Below are 21,710 nucleotides of genomic sequence, written 5' to 3'. Positions count from 1 at the left end.
TATTTACTATATAGTGAGAAAGTGTTCGACATCAAGTGTATGTGTCTGGAAATCACTATCCTATGTGAGATTTAGCTGTTGCAACGATAACAAAACTTTACTGATGTCTTTCCTCATTACAGTTTACCTTTACTATTTGTATGGTCTATCATTTCATCACAGATTTCTATTCACATAAGATAGAAGTTAGAAGAAAAGGCTTGGGAAATTCAGGCTTTAGTTATGAGGGTGCCTTACATAATATAGATGTAACAAAACCGGAAAGGTAAAAAACATTCCATTTATGAGTATCTGGAGTCAGTGATTCTGTAGCAATCTGTAATCATGGTAGGAGTTGATAAAACAGCGTAACATCTTTCACTGATTTTTACTAACTTTTACTGATACATCACGCTGCGCTCAATATTAGACAGATATACAGATGACGCAGCAGGAGTCACTAAAACCTCATATGTATGCTACAGCCATTAATGAAGATAACAGATAAATTAATAATGACAGGCGTTTGCTTTCTGGTGTTAAAAATTTTGATATATGCTACAAATAAAAATGTTTAACACAGAACGTTAACCCTTAACCTCTCTTCTTAGAGCAATTTCACAAAACTTTCTTTTTGCTATAAACCTTTTTAAAAATTATCAGCAGGTTGTAACAGACAAACACGACATGGTTACACAGAAAAAAAATATTTTCCAAAGTCTGTGTGAAAGTGGATCATGAATCATGTGATTTCAATACATTTTACAATTGCTTTACTTGGCCTGAATAATCAATTTACATTTTTCTTTTTCGTCTTGGACTAATTAGCCTTTCAATAAAAGGGTAAGGTGAGCGCATACCTGGGTAAAGGGATACAGGACTGCTGCCGATTGGCTGGTGTGATATTGCACATTTATACAAGCCTGACAAGGATTGCAGGAGTTAATCAACGAAATCATATCTTCAGTGTCAGCCAATCAGCATTGGTTCTAGTTCCCCTTAAGCCAAACATAAAAAAGCTTGAATTGATTCTACACAGAGTAAAAAGATCAAATAAACCTAAAAAAGCAAAATTGTCCATACAAATCAAAATAATAAAAGGGCTGTGACCAGTAAATCAGACAAATGATATATTTTTCATTTCATGAACTATGCAATGTCTACACACATACCATTTATCTTTGATAAATACACGATCTGAAATTTAAATAGAAGAACAAAAATAATAATCAAAAGTATGCATACTGTAGGGAGATTGAATTCTTTGTGCCATAAATTGAATTTGAAAATATTATTCATAAAGAATTGAAATCTGAAAAGATTGTTCAGGTAAACGAACATATGAACTTCACACAAACTGCAACATGGCCTATCCAGAGATAAAAATTCTTCTGATGTATTAATACATCCAATATGTCTTCGTTAAATTTTGTTGAGAAATTATATCAAAAATAATGAATAAAGCACATGTAACAAATGAAAAATATTCCTAATGTTATAGCACTTGTGACACGAGTATAGGCCAAGTAATATGGTGTTTACAGCATTTAACTGAAAAATTTTACATCCACATATATTACACAAACAACTGGGCCATTATATACATGCATTTATACACTACTTATTACAATTTTTACAACACAGAAAAAAAAACCATTCCAAATACACTATCAGAGAAAGTGTAAATTTACAATGAACAGATTGAAACTATACTGTTTGGGAAGTAATAATTGTTAAGCCTTCTAATTTGCCAATATAATTGGACAGGACTGAATTAAAAATAAAGCCATATGACCTATGATTTCGAACCCTAAAACTGCACTTTTACAGGCAAAGAAATGTCAAAGCTACACTTTTTGTGCTGAAACCTACATCCCCTCCCCAAACAGGACAACATCCTACCTCCCTAACAAAGTTTACAAAACCTTTCTAAGATCAATAGAATTGTCACAATCAAGTACAATGTGCAACTTAGTTATGGGTGAAATTTTAGTTCTTTTACTGAAATTGATATAAATGCATAATGCTTGAAAATAATGTCTTGTTTCTGAGTATTGATGCTGTACCTGAAACACACAATGACTTACAACATGGATACAAATGTTGAAAACAACGCAATTTATTCTGTACAACATGTGTTAACAGAATGTACATATTTTTCAAAATACATGAACAAATATACAGCTGACTGAATACGAATTAGTCTAACACACATACATACATATTTTTTGTACATATATATATATATATATATATATATATATATATATATATATACACATACACACACATACATATACACACACACACAAAGCACTATCAAGCAAATACTTATTACACAAATTTACAAGTCATAATAAGGATGCATTCTTCTGTTGCATAATTCATGTCAATATAAAACCGAATGACCTCACCAAGATACAAGTGCATAGCCATTTACATAACCCTGATATTGATATACTATTCATAGTTATATGTGGGTTCAATAATAATAACATCAACAAGCAAAGGCATCTTCAGAGTAGTATCAACATTTTACACTAGCTTTCTATTCTCATGCCAGGCTATCATTAAGATAAAGTTAGGGGCACGAGGACCAAAAACTGGAGTAAACAGTAGAAACTGCATGGAGATGCTTTTACTTCTACATTATCAATTTAAGTATTGTTTGGGCAAATGTACTTCAGAGGTTTTCTTTTGAAATTGGATATATACCAATATATATATACAATTCATATCAATTCTCAAAAATGTTTCTCACTGACTGATGGAACTTACTGTATTTCACCTGAAGCTTAGCATTTTTCAAATAACATATTCTGACTGAAAGTGAATTTATACATACCAAACTTTAGATGAAATACAATAGATGACTTTTAACAGTTTTCATTCCCTATGACTTCACTGTCACAACACAGCACAACCAATAAAAATTTACCACCTTAAGTGCTCATAGAATGAAAGGAATAAAATCTCATGTAACAGTCTCCTTGAACAGTGCAAGTAATTTGCCACAGTTACAGGTTAGTCTTAACTAAAGTCACCAAAGAAATTCCTCAGCACATCTGGTCACTTGTTCCTAAATCAATGGTGAGTGGTCATGTGACCTCAGGCCTGCCTTGTGCACTGACATGTAAGACAGACACTATGATTGGTCATTATGTTACATATATAGTTTTGAACCAAACTCAATTTACCCAGGCTGAACAGGTCATAGCAAGAATTAAATATGTTTAGATGTGAGCCAATTATCTTAAAATGATATATTAGCCTTTGTAGATTTTAATGAACTCAACGTGTTGCTTAGAAATACACATATGTACTCTTCTTCTCACTCACTTGGAACTCAGGTGTGTTTCAAGTGTGGTGTCCTCAGTATGCAAAAGCTGTAAGCTACAAAAACAGATTTTCTTTAATTCTGATTTTACATCATTCAGTTACTAATGAACCAAGTGAAACTTCGCAGGCAGCCATTTTGGAAGGAGAAAGGGAGTCGTGCCAGGCTATAGCACTTCAGTCACATGATTGGAAATGGGGGCTGGTAAAGTTTGTGTGGTGATCTGAGTGACATCTGTTTTATTTCTGGTCTTATGATCTGTATTGTTCATGAGATAAACAGCCAAAGGAAGTCAGAATTATTTGAGAGCTGATATAAATCATGCTGAGGACAATCTAAGCAAAACAACCTTGCTCTGCTAGCACACCACTGACTCAACCCAAGCAAACTACAGACGTGCCACAGGCAGGCTACTAGACTAACCCTTGTGGTCAGAGGGATTTTCTCACTTTACATGTATTTCTTAATCAACTTAAAGAGTCTGATCAATAAAAAAATACTGGACAGGTCTTTGGCAAGACAGATATAAATGTACTATAATTACATACATATCACTAAATAGCATCATTATATCATATACCTGAACATGTTAGGATTCAAAATATTGTAATCTCCAGCGAGAAACTGACCTCTGAATAACCAATGACAGGAGCTCTTCTGATCATAGCCCATTTCAAAACAAGCTTAAAATTGCACATAACCTTAAAAGAAACTTGTTCCAATCACACATGAAGGGCATCCAATTTTAGCAGAATCAACAAGGAAGGTCACCTTGGCAGTTTTACTGATTATCTGGTATAAACACAAGGTAGCCTGTTAACATAATGTTATTAGGTCTACAAGGTTTCCTTTGGGCTGGGTCATGGACTCTGGGAAGAAATTCACAAGCATATCAAACAGCTTAGTCCGGCTATGATAGTGCTCACTGACACCCAAGTCTGAAAATAAAAAAAAATGATATTAAAAATAAATGACAAGTTCAGCTGTAAATGTCAGATATAGGTACCGAAGTTACTAGATTCAGTAAATATTCATAGCAATTTGTAACCTATGTTCATGTAATAAAACAACATAACTGAAAAATAACACAGAGAATAGTACAAGTGTGATGTTCATATCGGTCCATTGGCAAGTTGTGCATGCTAATCTGATTAATGCGTAAATTAGATTTGAAAAGGCGAACTCAAACGGAAAATGTAGGAGTCACAATGACCAATGACAAACACACATTGTCATTCATACATGCGTTAGTGATAAATTTGCTAATAGTTATGCACATTAATCTAATTAATATGCACACTAATACTAATACTAATTAGGGTTGACCTGAATAGACCAAATGTCACTTGCAATATCTTGGCCACAGTCAATAAATTTTCCCTTCAACGGGTGGATATGATGATAAAAAAGATGGAGACACACAGATGGACGGACAGAGCCATGAGAGTAATTCTTAGTCACAAAGGAGTAAAAAGAACAAAAGACTCACCTTCTCGCATCTCCTGGTCATCACTATCCTCCATAAACAAGGTAGATGCCAACAACTGAAACTGAAAGTAAAATTGGTTTTTACGTTTTGCAAACAACCCAGGATAGATTCCCAATGTCAGAGCTATGCTAAAACATTTCTTGTGATGTGTATACACATAACCAGCAATTTGTTAAACATTTAAGCTCTGTTTATGAAAGAGATAACCAGGCTTACCTCCCTTGTTTCTTCTGGGTCACTGTGATCAACAACAGCGGCGAGGTCAGCTTGCAGGTAGGTAAGGGCCCTCACTGGATTACTACATGCCATCTCTTGAAACTGAAACTTCCTGATGAGGTACTTACATCGCCTTAATAAGTGTTCAGTAGATGGACGGAACAACTGCCAACAGAGAAAACAGACATTTTTTTATAAACTGGTTATGTACTAAGAATATCTAGGACAGAAAAGCCTAAGAAGCTGCGGAAATCCAAATGAATGACATTAAGAGGATAATGACTTGTTTCCAAGCGAAACTAAAGAAAAAGTATAAGTTCACAAGGTCTATCCTCCTGCATGGTGTGTCCTCAGTTAAAACCTGTTCAAACAAGTTGAAGTACAAATTAAAGCAAAGTGAGATCAAGTTTAGAAGAATGGTACAAATCACTAAAACTGGGGTCACACTGTAGTCTGTAAGGGCTTTGTAGCTGATTTGTCACATTCTAAAACTAGGGTCACACTGTAGTCTATAAGGGCTTTGTAGCTGATTTGTCACATTCCAAAACTAGGGTCACACTGTAAGGGCCTTGTAGCTGATTTGTCACATTCTAAAACTGGGGTCACACTGTAGTCTGTAAGGGCTTTGTAGCCGATTTGTCACATTCTAAATCTGGGGTCGCACTGTAGTCTGTAAGGGCCTTGTAGCTGATTTGTCACATTCTAAAACTGGAGTCACACTGTAGTCTGTAAGGGCTTTGTAGCTGATTTGTCACATTCTAAAACTAGGGTCACACCGTAGTCTGTAAGGGCTTTGTAGCTGATTTGTCACATTCTAAAACTGGGGTCACACCGTAGTCTGTAATGGCTTTGTAGCTGATTTGTCACATTCTAAAACTAGGGTCACGCTGTAGTCTGTAAGGGCCTTGTAGCTGATTTGTCAAATTCTAAAACTGGGGTCACAATGTAGTTTGTAAGGGCCTTGTAGCTGATTTGTCACATTCTAAAACTGGGGTCACAATGTAGTCTGTAAGGGCATTGTAGCTGATTTGTCACATTCTAAACTAGGGTCACACTGTAAGGGCCTTGTAGCTGATTTGTCACATTCTAAAACTAGGGTCACACTGTAGTCTGTAATGGCCTTGTAGCTGATTTGTCACATTCTAAACTAGGGTCACAATGTAGTCTGTAAGGGCCTTTGCCTCTCTATACATGAGTGAATGATTGCTGCACAAGCTCCAACGACTGGTTCCAGCATCCATAGAAATCAATCTGCCTCACCTTAAGTGACCAAAAGTCATCCAGTCTCACTTTGGGTATGATGTCTTTTCCTGGATTGCCACCAAATAAATAATGGACCTAAAACAGGCACAAACCAAACTTACAGATTTCACATTTTTTCTTGAAACGTGAATCAGAAAATATTAATACGTCCACTTGATGATATCAAAATTCATAAGAAACAGGAGTTAAAGTTCAAAAGGCTATGTCCCTCTTGAAGTAATGAATATTTCTTTCCTTACAAAACAGGAGATTCTTATTAGAGAGGACGGGGGTAACTGTTATTAGTTATCTGTCCTGTTCATTTTGTTATTTTACTTACCTTTCGTGCATGGTCATAAACAAGCTGGTGTGCAAACCTTGGAACAGGTTCTACATGCTGCATCTTTGTCCAATAACTTTGACCAGAGTTCTCGTTTTTGTAAATACAAGACCTGAAGAGAACGGTATCTTCACTATCATATCAGCAGTAGATATAAGGAAATTAGCAATGAGATTAAAACCACCACCTTGGCAATGGACATACGGTAAATGACATGAAGTTTTGCACGCAAGTTACTGTCGTTTACTTTCGTACAATCCGAGTTGGAAGCAAGATGACAGAAGACAGCGACTAGCCCATTACATTACCCTGCATGGCACTGAGCTGCTCTGGTTGCTAATCCTTGCCTTATCGAATCAAGTCACTAACAGTCTCGCAACGAGTAGGCCTAAATGTACATCTCTACACATACCCATGAATGAAATCGAAGACAGTATAAAGAAGGGCGATGTCTATTACAAACCTTTAAAGTTCAGACACTGTCTGAAAGCATGACCATGCCAAACAAGGATTGTACACTATTGACAAACCAATTATACACCTCACACCATTATCTGGTGAACGGTTGTCTGCTGAGGGCCCTCATTATGCAACGGATATGTGTATAAATATACTTCAGCTAAAAATTAATTTCACAGAGAAATATCACCAGCTTCCCGTGTCCATGTAATTGCTTAGTATATCAGTCTACACACACATTTTGTTTCTTTACAGTTGGAGATGTTCTCTTATTGCAGAAGAATTCCTTTTCCCGTTTTTGTATTACGAACCTGCCATTAACACAGGAAACTCACTCTTCGCGTTTACGAAAACTCTCACAATTCATTTTCACACCTATTCGGTAGCACTGAGTGGAAGTCCTGCATATCAGGAGACAGGACTTGTTTGAGTTCTTTACATCACATTAGGAATTCGCACAAGACCATCACTGGCTTTATCAAAAAAATGTTTTATGATTTCCTGTATACAGTTTTGCCCAGAGGTGATTTACATGTCGCCAGCGACAGATAAGATTATTGTTTTGCCTTTTGCTCGCAAAAATCATGTAATTGATGGGTAGACACATGGAAACTTGGAGTCTTTTGATTGTAAGTGGCTTTTATCTACATGTATAGATTAAATCAATCTGTATAATCAACATTCTGATACAGCTTTGTATACAGAGAACCCTGCAGTTGGATATTTGACATGACACTTCACATGCATAAGGTAATGGGTAATCACACTTAATCTCCACAAAGTTTTCTCCCAAATTCCCATTTATCACAAACCAATGATAATAAAACAATCAACCTGTTGTGAAGTTCATGTACTAAAATCATCATGAATAAAACTGAGGGAAACATGAACTGTTGGTGGTAGAAGCATAGACTAACTTTTCAGTGAAGCGTGAGCTTGTTTGTTACAATCTGACTGCCATGGCAATCACAAAAACGGAAAAATGTGATATGCAACACATCATCAACCATGTATAAATGTCAATAAAACTGCACATGCATTAGCACGAGTTATAGCATGGACAGGACCATACCAAAAGCAGAATAGCTGTCTGTGTATAAAACTTGTAAAAATATTGATTTATGTGTTTGATTGGTGTTTTACTCAAGAATATTTTACTTATGGGATGGCAGCCAGCATTGTTGTGGGAGGAAACCGAGCAGAGCCCAGGCAAAACCCATGACCATCCAAAGGTTGCTGAAGACCATCCCACGAACGGCCAGAGAGGAAGCCAGCATGAACTGGACTTGAACTGACAGCGGCTGTATTGCTGAAATGCTCCTGGGTCATTGTATCCTGCTGGCGTGCTACCCTCCTCCGTCAAAGAGGCCCCTAAAGGCCACTGCACAATCCAATGTATATGTATCAAATGCATTTTATTCGCTTGGAAAAAACTCGCTAAAAGAAAAAAAAAATACAATACCTTTCTAGAAAGTATTAAATGGTTTTCCCATATGGCATATACTTTTTTAATTTTTTTCTATACTTTTAAATGCAATACTTCAAAAACAGCAAACAGTCCCCAAGATGTCTTACCATTTATTTTTTTCAATGTCATACACCCAGAAGGAATTCTTCACGTTGTCTTTCCTCTCCTTATCTTTACTTAGACCCTGTAAAGTACAATCAAATACATTTCAATAATGGAGATCTCCTGTTGGGCTGAGGAACATTTGCACACTCCAATAACTGCTACATGGTTTAAAAGCTATATACCTAATGGACTAAAGATGAAATAAACTGAACTCTCCACATTCATGCCAATGGACAATATACCAAATGGAATACAGATAAGCTTGACTGAAGTCTCCTATGACATCATGCTATCCGCAATGGACTATTTGCTTAAGGGACTACAGATTAAATGTACTGATGTTCCATTCACTACATGCTTAATAGACTGCAGACTAAATGAACAAATATACTGAGCCAGAAGTACATTGAAATGAGCTATAAAATAGGCAATTTAACCACATGGCCCTGTACTCACAGACAAAACATGAATTTCATTCATCTCTGGGTCAATGGTAGCCCTTTGAGTATATCCAGCTGAGGGCACTGAAAACAACAAGATCTCTTCTTGATAATCCAGATAACATTTATAACATTTGTACTGGTATATTATACAAACAGCTAGAAACAGAGTGCAGTTATTGAGATGCTTCAGCTATAACTATGAATATTCCAGTGATCAACAGAAGAGGATTTATGCTATAAATTTTTACAAAATAAGGCCCACTTGTTCATTACTCTCTGTAAGTTTTTTTGTTTTTATTTTTATATTATTATTGTTTTTGTGTTTTTAGTTTTATATTATTATTGTTTTTTTGTTTGCTTGTTTATTTGTCTTTGTCAAGATAGATTGCCTTGTGATCCATCTTTCTTCTGTCCATCTGAGACAACTTCTATTTCGCCCGTGTCGATATTGTATGATAAAAAGTCATTAAGGTACTCCTTAGATCTTTGTCCAGCAAAAATGTACAGCAGCCTCTTTTTCTACAGGAAAAAAAAAACAAAAAGCAAAGGCATGACAGTCACTGACTTAACAGTTTGTATGTAACAAAAAGGTTGACCTGCATTGATTTTCAATTCTATGATGGCAGTCAGGCTCTTTGATTGAGCTGGAAGAAAACGACTGGAACTAACCAGATAACTAAAAACATAACAAAAATATGTGAGTTATAAATCTGGGATGGTCAATGCAATGAACCTAGTCTGAGCCAGTCTTTGCCACTTGACCAGTCAGAGCCCTTGGTCTGCAAGAGGTCAAATTTTGAATTCAAATCATTGGATTTTATTTATTTATTTATCTGATTGGTGTTTTACGCCGTACTCAAGAATATTTCACTTATACGATGGCGGCCAGCATTATGGTGGGAGGAAACCGGGCTGAGCCCGGCGGAAACCCACCACCATCCGCAGGTTGCTGGAAGACCTTCCCACATACGGCCGGAGAGGAAGCCAGCATCAGCTGGACTTGAACTCACAGCGACCGCATTGGTGAGAGACTCCTGGGTCATTACGCTGCGCTAGCATGCTTACCGACCACTGGATTTTAACATAAAATAAATTTTTTGATTTATTTTATTTATTTTGAATTTCCAGAATGTATTGTATCAAACTTTAACATACATTATTATACACTCAACATTCAAACATGCACACGTATTAGCAAATCAGACAGAAAATCAGACAAATGTGCCTCTTACTGAGTGAAATAGCATTGAATGTGCAATCCTGGAGCGCAGCTCATGGCAGTCGTCTTTCAACTTCCGCCAGGTATTAGTAGGCACATGGTATGAGAATAGACCGCTAAACAACGGCTCATGTGATCGCTCACTGTCAACAGATGTACTGTGTTGAAAAAGAAATACAGAACATTAAATCAACACTTATTTTCAGTCCGTCTGCACAAACACAGTACATGACATACATCTTGACAAATTCCTTCACACTGAAAGTTTAATAAAGTAAAGGTATCAAATAATTTGTGGCATTTTAACAGAAAATTTTTACCATCTGTGAATGACAACATTCTAAACACATCCATTAGTTTCAGGTTATTTGCTCTGAAACTGAAAACCTCAAAAAATAAAACCACTTTCTGATATGGTATGCAGTGAACGAATCACAATAGCATAATTATCATGACTGATGGAAATTTTTTAAGAAAAAAGTAAATATTACCTTACAACATCATTGATGCTTTATTACATTAAAAATACAATGAAATCAGTGCAAAAGTTCATGTGATTCATGTGATTTGAGCCAATGGTTTTCTAACCTTGATGCTGTTAGAATTCGGCCCCCAAAGAGATAGATGGTTTGGCCCTCAACATCCATGACCATCTGGTGGTCAAAGATAAGTCTTGGTCCACCCATGGCCGCCGTGTCCTCTGTAATTAATGTCCACTTCCCGGAGCCAAGGTCATACATGTAAAAATCGCCCTGCAAATAATTACAGAAATACCGTCATGGCTTATGTTATACAAATTCTGTATTTAAAGAAGTTTCTCAATAATTTGATCCCATTTTTCAATCACTGTGTCCCATGCTACTCTTACCGACATCACAGAACACCAGCACACCCACAGCTCTCACCTTCAGGTTTTCGGGCTGCCTCATTGTCCCATCAAGGTATCTTCCCACAGTAAACAGCTGTTTTCTCTCGTAATCCAGACACATCTTGTGGCAGGAACGTGGACTGGGGCCTCCCTATGACAAACACAAAACTCTGTCAAACTCAATATCCTGTCAAACTGGGCTTCTTGACATAGTCAAACAGACAAACAGACAGACAAATGCCAGTAACCAAACAAGCCAAGAAGTTTATGGCACTAGTCTACGTGTACACCAAAATCTAGATAAGAAATTAATAAGAGAAAGTCAGTATTCATTTTGATGAATGCAACATAAATTTGGGACAAATCAATATACCTGAAACATCTAAACCTTGCTTAAAAGGAGCTATAAATTTTTAAGATTCTCCTGAGTTACTATAAAACATCATGTCAAACATTTGAAACATCAGAATAATCTTGACAGATATTGGAATGAAAATTCCAAGTACTGCATTATAACTTCATGGCTGAGATGGAGAAAATCATAATTAATTTCCATGTTTCTAAGGGAAAAAAGTTCTGAACTGCATACTAGATGGAGAATTTAAAATCAACCAGGGAACGTCCCTTCCAATCTTGCCATTGGCATGCACAGAAATTTCTTGGTCTACTTTTAATTATTCAACAAGTATGCAATGCTGAGTACATGCAAGTGTCAGTGAAGGTGATATTTCTATTGCATCGGAAATTCTGACTTCAAAATGATAACCATTGGTTTTTCAGTCCAGGATAAGGGTGTGGTTTGCTGACTCACCTCTTCCTCTGTGTTCCTGGCTATACAAGTCCACTGCTGAGTGGGGACGTGATACGACCACAAGTCAGAAAGGTCCTGGTTACCATCCCATCCCCCAAATAAATATATTGTCTCTGAAATGAATCAAGTAGCCAAGTCCAGACTTTGCAATTCTAAACTCATTTGTGGGTACCCACTATATTTTAATGAGATGTACATATCTCACAATTAAGTTTTGTTGCTGCTATGCTCCAGTTTTCCAAAATAATATTAGCAAACTATGGTATTCATAAGGTGTTAAGACAGCTCCAATAAGCTGAAATCTGATTTGTTCAATTGTTTTGATTCAGGTAAAACACTTAGCAGAGCAGGCATGTTTCAGGTATGAGCACAGGTTTAGCCAAGGGGGTGCCTCAGTGTCTTTGAGAAAAATTAACATAGGAGAGATAGGAAAAAGAGGAGAAAATTGGAAATGAGACAGCCTGATTTCAATTTCTGGCTGAACCTAAATATATGGGAGGCACTCACCTGTGTGTATGTCAATGGACATCTGATGACCTCCCCTCATCCCAGGTCTGTTCTCTCCACACACGTCAGAACCTACCAAACAATATTCATTTATTTTATTTATCTGGTTATTGTTTAAGACTATAATCAAGAATGATGTACTTCTGCAATGGCAGTCAGTTTTAAATGTGGAAAAAACTGGGGTGCCTTGGTTAAATCATCAGCCTGTGGCAAGTCAATGACAAACTATCCCATCTTTAACTTACAAACTTGCATGTCTTGAAGACAAGTGAACATTAAAGTGTGCACACTGTCAAACTGGCCCCACAAGAGTGCTGTTGACCACTTATGGTCACCACGACACAGATACCGATAAACCTACATGTAAGAGTCTAGACATTCTGTGTCCAAGGCCAGTATTAAGCTGTGATCAATAGCACAGCCGGACTATGTGCTCCTCAGATGCAAGATTTCAATTTATGTCAAGTTACATATAATATCACCAAAATAAAGCCAGTACAACAGGTAATTATATTCAAAATTGCTCAGAAAACACTGACAGGTTGAAAGACTGAAATGAACCAATTTCCAGGTTATATAAATATGGTACAATATTATATATATTTCAATTTTACATCAACTTAAAGCGACTTTTACATCAACTTAAAAGTAAGTTTGGATAAAATAATACTTTCTTTACCTTTACTGGATTGTTCCAGAGAGCACCACTTTGGTTTGTAATCTTGCTGACTGATGTAGTGATTGAACAGCCCCTCTGTAAATTCAGTTGAGATTCAAGACAACTTTACAAAAACAGCAGCTTATCACATCAGCTGCACATAGTGTTGGATTACCTGATTCAATGCTTACTGCTTAACATCTTTCTTAAGAATTTTCATATATACGATGGTCGCTAGTTTCATTGGTGGAGGAAATCAGTGCACAGGGTAAAACGCTGAACGATGGCACTATAGCCAATTTTTCCATACATGGCATACCAGTGTGTCATATTGCTTGAAGACTACAGCTGTCAAATGAACTATGTGAAATATTGCACAACAGTAAACCACTTAACGATGCCACTATAGCCAACTTTTCCATACATGGCTTACCAGTGTGTCATATTGCTTGAAGACTACAGCTGTCAAGTGAACTATGTGAAATATCACACAACAGTAAACCACTTAACGATGCCACTATAGCCAATTTTTCCATACATGGCATACCAGTGTGTCTTATTGCTTGAAGACTACAGCTGTCAAGTGAACTATGTGAAATATCACACAACAGTAAACCACTTAACGATGCCACTATAGCCAACTTTTCCATACATGGCTTACCAGTGTGTCTTATTGCTTGAAGACTACAGCTGTCAAGTGAACTATGTGAAATATTGCACAACAGTAAACCAATGAACGATGGCACTATAGCCAACTTTTCCATACATGGCATACCAGTGTGTCATATTGCTTGAAGACTACTGCTGTCAAGTGAACTATGTGAAATATCGCACAACAGTAGACCAATGAACGATGCCACTATAGCCAACTTTTCCATACATGGCATACCAGTGTGTCATATTGCTTGAAGACTACAGCTGTCAAGTGAACTATGTGAAATATCGCACAACAGTAAACCAATAAACGCTGCCACTATAGCCAATTTTTCCATACATGGCTTACCAGTGTGTCATATTTCTTGAAGACTACAGCTGTCAAGTGAACTATGTGAAATATCGCACAACAGTAAACCAATAAACGCTGCCACTATAGCCAACTTTTCCATACATGGCATACCAGTGTGTCATATTGCTTGAAGACTACAGCTGTCAAGTGAACTATGTGAAATATCGCACAACAGTAAACCACTTAACGATGCCACTATAGCCAACTTTTCCATACATGGCTTACCAGTGTGTCTTATTGCTTGAAGACTACAGCTGTCAAGTGAACTATGTGAAATATCACACAACAGTAAACCACTTAACGATGCCACTATAGCCAACTTTTCCATACATGGCTTACCAGTGTGTCTTATTGCTTGAAGACTACAGCTGTCAAGTGAACTATGTGAAATATTGCACAACAGTAAACCAATGAACGATGGCACTATAGCCAACTTTTCCATACATGGCATACCAGTGTGTCATATTGCTTGAAGACTACTGCTGTCAAGTGAACTATGTGAAATATCGCACAACAGTAGACCAATGAACGATGCCACTATAGCCAACTTTTCCATACATGGCTTACCAGTGTGTCATATTGCTTGAAGACTACAGCTGTCAAGTGAACTATGTGAAATATCGCACCACAGTAAACCAATAAACGCTGCCACTATAGCCAACTTTTCCATACATGGCTTACCAGTGTGTCATATTGCTTAAAGACTACAGCTGTCAAGTGAACTATGTGAAATATCGCACCACAGTAAACCAATAAACGCTGCCACTATAGCCAATTTTTCCATACATGGCTTACCAGTGTGTCATATTGCTTGAAGACTACAGCTGTCAAGTGAACTATGTGAAATATCGCACAACAGTAAACCATTGAAATATGGTACTATAGCCAATTTTTCCATTCATGGCATACCAGTGTGTCATATTGCTTGAAGACTACTGCTGTCAAGTGAACTATGTGAAATATCGCACAACAGTAAACAGTAAGCCAATTTTTCCATACATGGCATACCAGTGTGTCATATTGCTTGAAGACTACTGCTGTCAAGTGAACTATGTGAAATATCGCACAACAGTAAACCAATGAACGATGGCACTATAGCCAACTTTTCCATACATGGCATACCAGTGTGTCATATTGCTTGAAGACTACAGCTGTCAAGTGAACTATGTGAAATATCGCACAACAGTAAACCAATGAACGATGGCACTATAGCCAACTTTTCCATACATGGCTTACCAGTGTGTCATATTGCTTGAAGACTACAGCTGTCAAGTGAACTATGTGAAATATTGCACAACAGTAAACCAATGAACGATGGTCCTATAGCCAACTTTTCCAAACATGGCATACCAGTGTGTCTTATTGCTTGAAGACTACTACTGTCATGTGAACTGTGTGAAATATCGCACAACAATAAACCACTGATCACATATTGCCAGCAATACCCAAGAAAAATGGAAGCAGGGGATTCCTGAAACATCTTGATCCAAGAGTTAGAATGAAAGGCAAACACCTTGGACATTTAAGATGTCGACTTGCCTACTATTTCACACCTCATTTAATAACATGTCTTTCTGAACTTTCACTCTAAGGACTATTTTCATTAGATAGCATGCATACTACAATGACGAGGGCATAAGGGCTATTCATATCTGACAGAGGAAAGGCTACTGGCACAGTGGCTAACTATACTCAATTTGTACAGTGTTACCTTGGCAAGCTTTGCTCACAAGTTCTTCACATGCAGCAAAATCACCATTGTGGACCTGAAAAATAGAAAAAACAACTTATTTTTTGGAGCTTACAAAAAACCGTTCAGGAAAATCAGAAGATTAAATCTGAATGAAAAGGGGAGGTTTTTTAATCCTGTGAGGTAGCACTAGTGTAAAAGCTGGACCTTGATCCACTGTTATGTCGGAAAGTGACTGTTGTGCAATAAATGCAACGTTACAGAGTATTTTTTTTTATTTGATTGGTCTTTTATGCTGCCCTCAAAAATACTTTACTTATACAATGGCCACCAGAATTATGATGTGAAGGAAACTGAGAAGAGCCCAGGGGAAAATCAGGAAGCATGAGCTAGACTTGAACACACAGCAATTTTATAATGTACCAGTTTCTACATGTACTGTAACACCCAACTCTCTGAAATGTGACATCTTTGTGATATACTGAGAAAGGAACATTTAACACAAATAAAAGCACCAGATGTTTCCTCCAAAATGGTAGCAGAAAATGTCAATTTTTTAAGACAATATGCAAACTTTGCACAAAGAGTAACCCAATAAATTAGCTAATCTTTGATTTCACTTTCAGCCTTTCTGCTGACAGGTTAGAGTATATACACTGTATTCCAGCTGACAATATCTATTTAAAGGCACCATACACAGTGTAAATTAAAATACATGCATAAAAAACGCGAAGGTGAGGAAAGCTTACCAGAAGGTTATGTAGTTCTGTCAAGACAGGGTGTTCCAATACTGTATCTGTTTTCCTCTGTAAGGCCTCAAATGCTTCTGTGTAGTTTTTTTGGCGAAAATGCTTCAAACAGAGACGGATTGCTTCCCTTTCTCTATACTAAGCACAAAGACATGAATGTATATTCCATGACGATACATGTCTATAAAACACATTTATCCACATAGGTTTCTTCACTGTTTTTTCCTTCATATACGCAAGATTGTAATGTGAATATACTGTAAATCTTCAACCTTTTCAACCATTAAATCACTTTTCCAGTGCAATTTATGAATACAATTATTGAAATTATGAAATCATGAAAACCATGTTGCTAAAATGATTTCTTTGTGTCATTAAAGATGCAAGCTTCATAAAACTGTGCAAATTATTTCTCTACACCTCACAGTTCTCTCAGAATGTTTCAAAACATTGGTTACATACATGTAGGCGATTGAAAAGGTTAAGGAATTAGGGAAAGTATAGTAAGATAAGAAACAAGATAAGATGTTTATAAAGACTATCATTTCAGCTTTACCTCCGTAGACATATTCAACTGCATCTTGATGTTCACTGAACAAGAAAATGTAACAGACAGCACCATAGTGATACGTGTACAGGTTTTTAAAAAATACCAAAAATGGCACTTACAGTGTTATACCAGTTCATACACGGCTTTACAGCATCAGGATTATCTACACCACGTAGATCCACATACCAAATGCTGAAGTTAAAACTGGGGCCCCACGCTTGCAGGGGAACTAGAAGAAGACATAAATCTTACTATTAGGTCAATGTTTTCACATATACAAACTTCTCAATTAACAAACATATCTTGTATGTAAGTTCACAGTTTACATTTCTACAGAGATATACATTTCTAACATTTTAAGGCTTATTTCCCTCTGTAAGTATAGGTCAGATTCAATCATACATGTGTCTTTATTACTCACAAATAAACATACCTATTTTTATGTATCTGCATGGAAATGAGTTGCCGTCTATTTCGCTTTTGAGATAAAATGTTTCTGGAATATGATCATTCTTCAAGCCACTAAAAAGCAAACACACACAAAATCAACACATACACATACATGTAAACTTAAATATACATGTACAGTCAAATTGCTACTCATGTAGGAGGAAAATCAAGCAATTTATTACAATTTAGACATTTTTCCACAATTTTTCTTACTAGCCATAAATGCATTGCTCACATTATATTCCGTTAACTTCTTCTTTGTTACATTATATGTATATAAGAAGTCTGATGACTGAAAATTTTGTGATGTGTTTTTTTTTTTTTTGGTGTGGGTGGGGAAATATCTGTATCTGTTGACACATTTGCATATCAACATATTGATGACTTCTTCAGAAAATTTTTCCATGTCTATATAATGTAATATAATTTTTCTATGTCTATATAATGTAGCATGCCACAATTAACATGGAGGGTATCGGAGAGTCCGTCTTTGTTATCTACAGGTGGGCAAATAATATCCTATCTTCAATGAAACCAGATTTAACCAGTTTACAGTAAAGAGGTCACCTGATTTACAAGCAACTCTACCTTTCCAAAAGTTCAATCATGTGATCCTCATTCAACCCGCCAAGGATTTTAAACTTTTTAAGATTACAGACGTGGGTCTTCTCATATTTCCCAAAGGTAACTGTCTCCACAATGGCTGGCTTTGCAAGTTTCAATGTAAGAAACTGAAGATAGAAAATTTACAGAGCAAAATCCATAATATGTAAGCAAACAATTAGAAAATAAGGCATGAAACTGAATCATTACCATACTTTACTGAATGGTCAGTAATGAAAATGTAACTGACTTGTAAAAAAAAATTATGTAATAGATAATTGGATAAATTTTTTCATATATTCTCCTCACAAACTCCTTTGACCTTTAACACCTCAAAAAGCGAGGAAACCTCATTATTGAAAATCAAACAAAATCATACTGGCTAATTTTCCTTTCCTACAATACAAGAAAAGACAACACTTGACCAAATGTATATATGTATCGATAAACAAACTGCAGGAAGTTTGAAACTTTTTGTTTTTTTGATGTAGCACAACTGAGATATCAGAGTTCAAAGTAATCAAAAGTAAGCAAAATCACGCACACTGAGACAATCAAAAGAGATGCCGTGTTATGAAATTTAACGAATCAGGTACAAGTTATTTCAGTTCTATAAGCTACAGACATGGATGTTTCACATTACATCACCCGAGCCCTGTTTTGCCTTTTTCCCTTTTGACTTGGGGATGATTTCGTGTTTTCAGTTGCTCTAAACATGGTGCATCCCTGGCCCCTTAAGAAATCCTGACCAAAACTTTATTTACAAAGTTACCAAACACATCAAAAAAAAAATGTCCGTCACCATTTAGGTCCCTTGCCACACTTCTTCTGACATAACAGAGGTTATATTATTTTTTGTTTTTCTTTTCACGTAATAACAGCTCAGATGCAAAGGAGAGTAATAGATAGAGATCACTTGGTATACTTTGAGATCATATTACCATGGATCATTAAGTCCCTAAGCTTAAACCTGTTCACCGATAAAGAGTCAACTTTGTAAATCGGGTCACTGCCTTGGTACATTTAACCCATATCTATTCCACAGGCTTAACATATAATCAGTGCTAACTGCACTCCCACTGAGTCTTCAATGCTTTTAACATAAAAGCGATAGAAAATATGAAATTTGGACACTCTGCTGAATAAAATGAAACAAACATTTAGACCCAACACCCTGACCTATTATGATTGTGGCATTTGGTTTTGATTTGAACATTAGTACAAAGTGGAAAAGTAATGTTAATCATGTGGTCTGGTTTGTTGATTATTACCCCACGCAGTAGATTTCCCCTGCAGGCTGTTACAAATCTAGAATGACCTGAAGACTACTGCGTTCGTACCTGGGGTGGATTATTGGAATCAGATGACCATCTCGACGCTTGATCACTTGATCTGTCAACTTTAATGTTTCTAAAATTGAAAGCAACAGAATCAGATAGTTTACATAAATTAACAATGCCAATAATCAAACAATTTACATGTAAAGTTTATTCATGCAGCCTTAAATATTCTACTAAATTAAAACCACAATACAGATATTAAACCGTGCTCCTTAGGTTAAAAGGGAGGAAACAAGCTTAGGGACATTTCTCTCTGTACTTTGTTTTGGTCAAAGGAACTATGGGAAGATGTTCCAGTTTGAAACAACCACCTTAACATTGTGAATCTGCAACCGGAAAATTCAGATATTTGTTGCACACAAAAATGATCACATGACTGTTGACAACAATTATCATTCACCATATATGTGCTCAAAGTATGGCTGACAGGTAAAGACACTTGGCAGGCAGAAATAGGAGATGAAATTTCCCCTGTATTTTGATAACTTGTCTGAATGATGAGAACAGAGATATCATAATGCAATGAAAATGATTGAGAACATCTGATAGCATTAACTTAGCGATTGAGCAATAAGCTGAATCAGCATTCTCAGAATCTTGCAAATTCAAACTGGTTTTGGCAAAATGAGGTAGGGTATCTCACAGACTAATGTGGATGTGATTTTCCAGTTGACGACTATGCAAGTTGTATTTTCAATCTAGTAACTATCGTAAAATCACAACTTTTAGCCCTGTTGATTTGCAAGATACCCTAACTTGTCTCATCAAACTTGTGTTAAATGTGAGCTTCCTGAAATGCGGATTCGGCTTACAGCTCCTCCTAAAACCTGTTCAGTCCACAAATTATTACAGTTTTTGACTGTATTTAAACTAATTAAACTACACATAAATATGCATATATATCCTTAGGATATACATGCACTATAATCCTGAGTTAATCCATAATATTGGGTAACCCATATTGGGTAGCCCAGGATGACAATGCTTGCAGGGCTTGGCATACTCATGGCTAGGTCTGCTTTAGCCTGGTAGAATGAATTGGAAAATTTTGGAAAATAGATGATTACTAACATACCTCTCCCATCCAGGAGCTCCTTTACAGTGCTTAGGGCCCTAGGGCCCCTGACTGTTAAAATCCCGTGATGCCAATCATCCCAAAGGTAAATATCCATCCATATTTATTAAAGTCCCCCTCTTCCCTGATTTTTCATTTACGAAATGGTTGCCATCTACACGGCGCGCATGCACAGCCAAGCAGCTGGATGCAAAACTATCCCTCCCTTGAAATAAGCTGGTTATGAAGGCCTTTTGTTGTTATGTGATCTGGTGTAGGCTGGTATGAGTCCCATTTTTCAGATAGTATAAATAGCACGTCAGGGAACCAAACTAGAGCTTGCGCCAATGTTTTGACATGCCTGATCTCCACAAATGAAGCCAGTAAGGGTCAGCCAATTTGCATCCAGCAAATTTGAGAAGTCAGTGGAGAGGGGAACTTTAATAAATATGGATGGATATTATATATATATATACATATGATTTGGGAAGATCGACATCTCATGATTTTAACAGTACGGTTCCCTAGGTCCCTAGGCATGGTAAAGGGGTGGTTGGATGGGCAACATATGTAATTAATTGACTGTTTTCCGAAATTTTACAATTCATCCTACCGGGCTAGAGGGGACCTAGCCATGACTACGCGAGGCCCTACGAGCCTTGTTGTCCACGGCTAATATTGGGTGAAAATTTAAAATACTGGTAAAGAAAAGAAAAATTGTCACTTACTCTGGGACGTAATTTGACGAAAAACTTGAGCACTTGTGTATCGTATAACTCAAACTCCGTACAGTGTCACACTTTGATGCCATAGTCTGTCCAGCCCTATGGGCAAACTGACGGACTTGAAAGTCTCCTTGTTTACAACGTCAATCCGAACAACAACAACACAGGTTCCCGCTGTCAACAAACTTCACGTTGCCACCTTCGAGGCGGCGGTGGTGGGTCGCTTGCGATTACCAGACAATTCTACTCACTTGTAAACCCTTGCAAGAAGAGTGCGTTGTTCCTGGCACACTTAAAACTTCACTAAAGCAAATGAATGTCAATCAAATGAAGTATAAAAATCAAAATTGTGTTTGAAAATAAATGTGGCGGAGAAAGTCACTGCGTCGTAATTTTACCTCC

At 36.8% G+C, this 21,710-nt stretch overlaps 1 protein-coding gene across 2 annotated transcripts; it reads right to left on the bottom strand.

Annotated features, from left to right (window-relative positions):
- Nucleotides 1–2,325: 2,325 nt before the first annotated feature.
- Nucleotides 2,326–21,696, bottom strand: LOC135469889 (muskelin-like). 2 transcript variants are annotated; one of them, XM_064748522.1, is made up of 21 exons: nt 21,312–21,696; nt 19,530–19,599; nt 18,175–18,317; nt 17,570–17,658; nt 17,256–17,365; nt 16,587–16,724; nt 15,859–15,913; nt 13,163–13,237; nt 12,484–12,555; nt 11,977–12,089; nt 11,203–11,316; nt 10,886–11,049; nt 10,311–10,455; nt 9,468–9,597; nt 9,092–9,159; nt 8,638–8,714; nt 6,604–6,715; nt 6,282–6,359; nt 5,022–5,186; nt 4,806–4,866; nt 2,326–4,254 (listed from the first exon to the last, which is right to left on the bottom strand). In XM_064748522.1, exons 1-21 carry the CDS (start codon nt 21,392–21,394, stop codon nt 4,133–4,135), a joined length of 2,184 nt encoding a protein of 727 aa, XP_064604592.1. In that variant the 5' UTR covers nt 21,395–21,696; the 3' UTR covers nt 2,326–4,132. The 2 variants fall into 2 exon arrangements, with proteins under 2 accessions (XP_064604592.1, XP_064604593.1); XM_064748523.1 differs by lacking the exon at nt 18,175–18,317 and having other exon boundaries at nt 21,312–21,379.
- Nucleotides 21,697–21,710: the final 14 nt, after the last annotated feature.

This window comes from Liolophura sinensis, chromosome 7 (genome assembly GCF_032854445.1).
Source record: "Liolophura sinensis isolate JHLJ2023 chromosome 7, CUHK_Ljap_v2, whole genome shotgun sequence".
NCBI lineage: Eukaryota > Metazoa > Mollusca > Polyplacophora > Chitonida > Chitonidae > Liolophura > Liolophura sinensis.
Note: the sequence above shows the minus strand (reverse complement) of the source record. Positions and strands in the feature narration are given on the sequence as shown.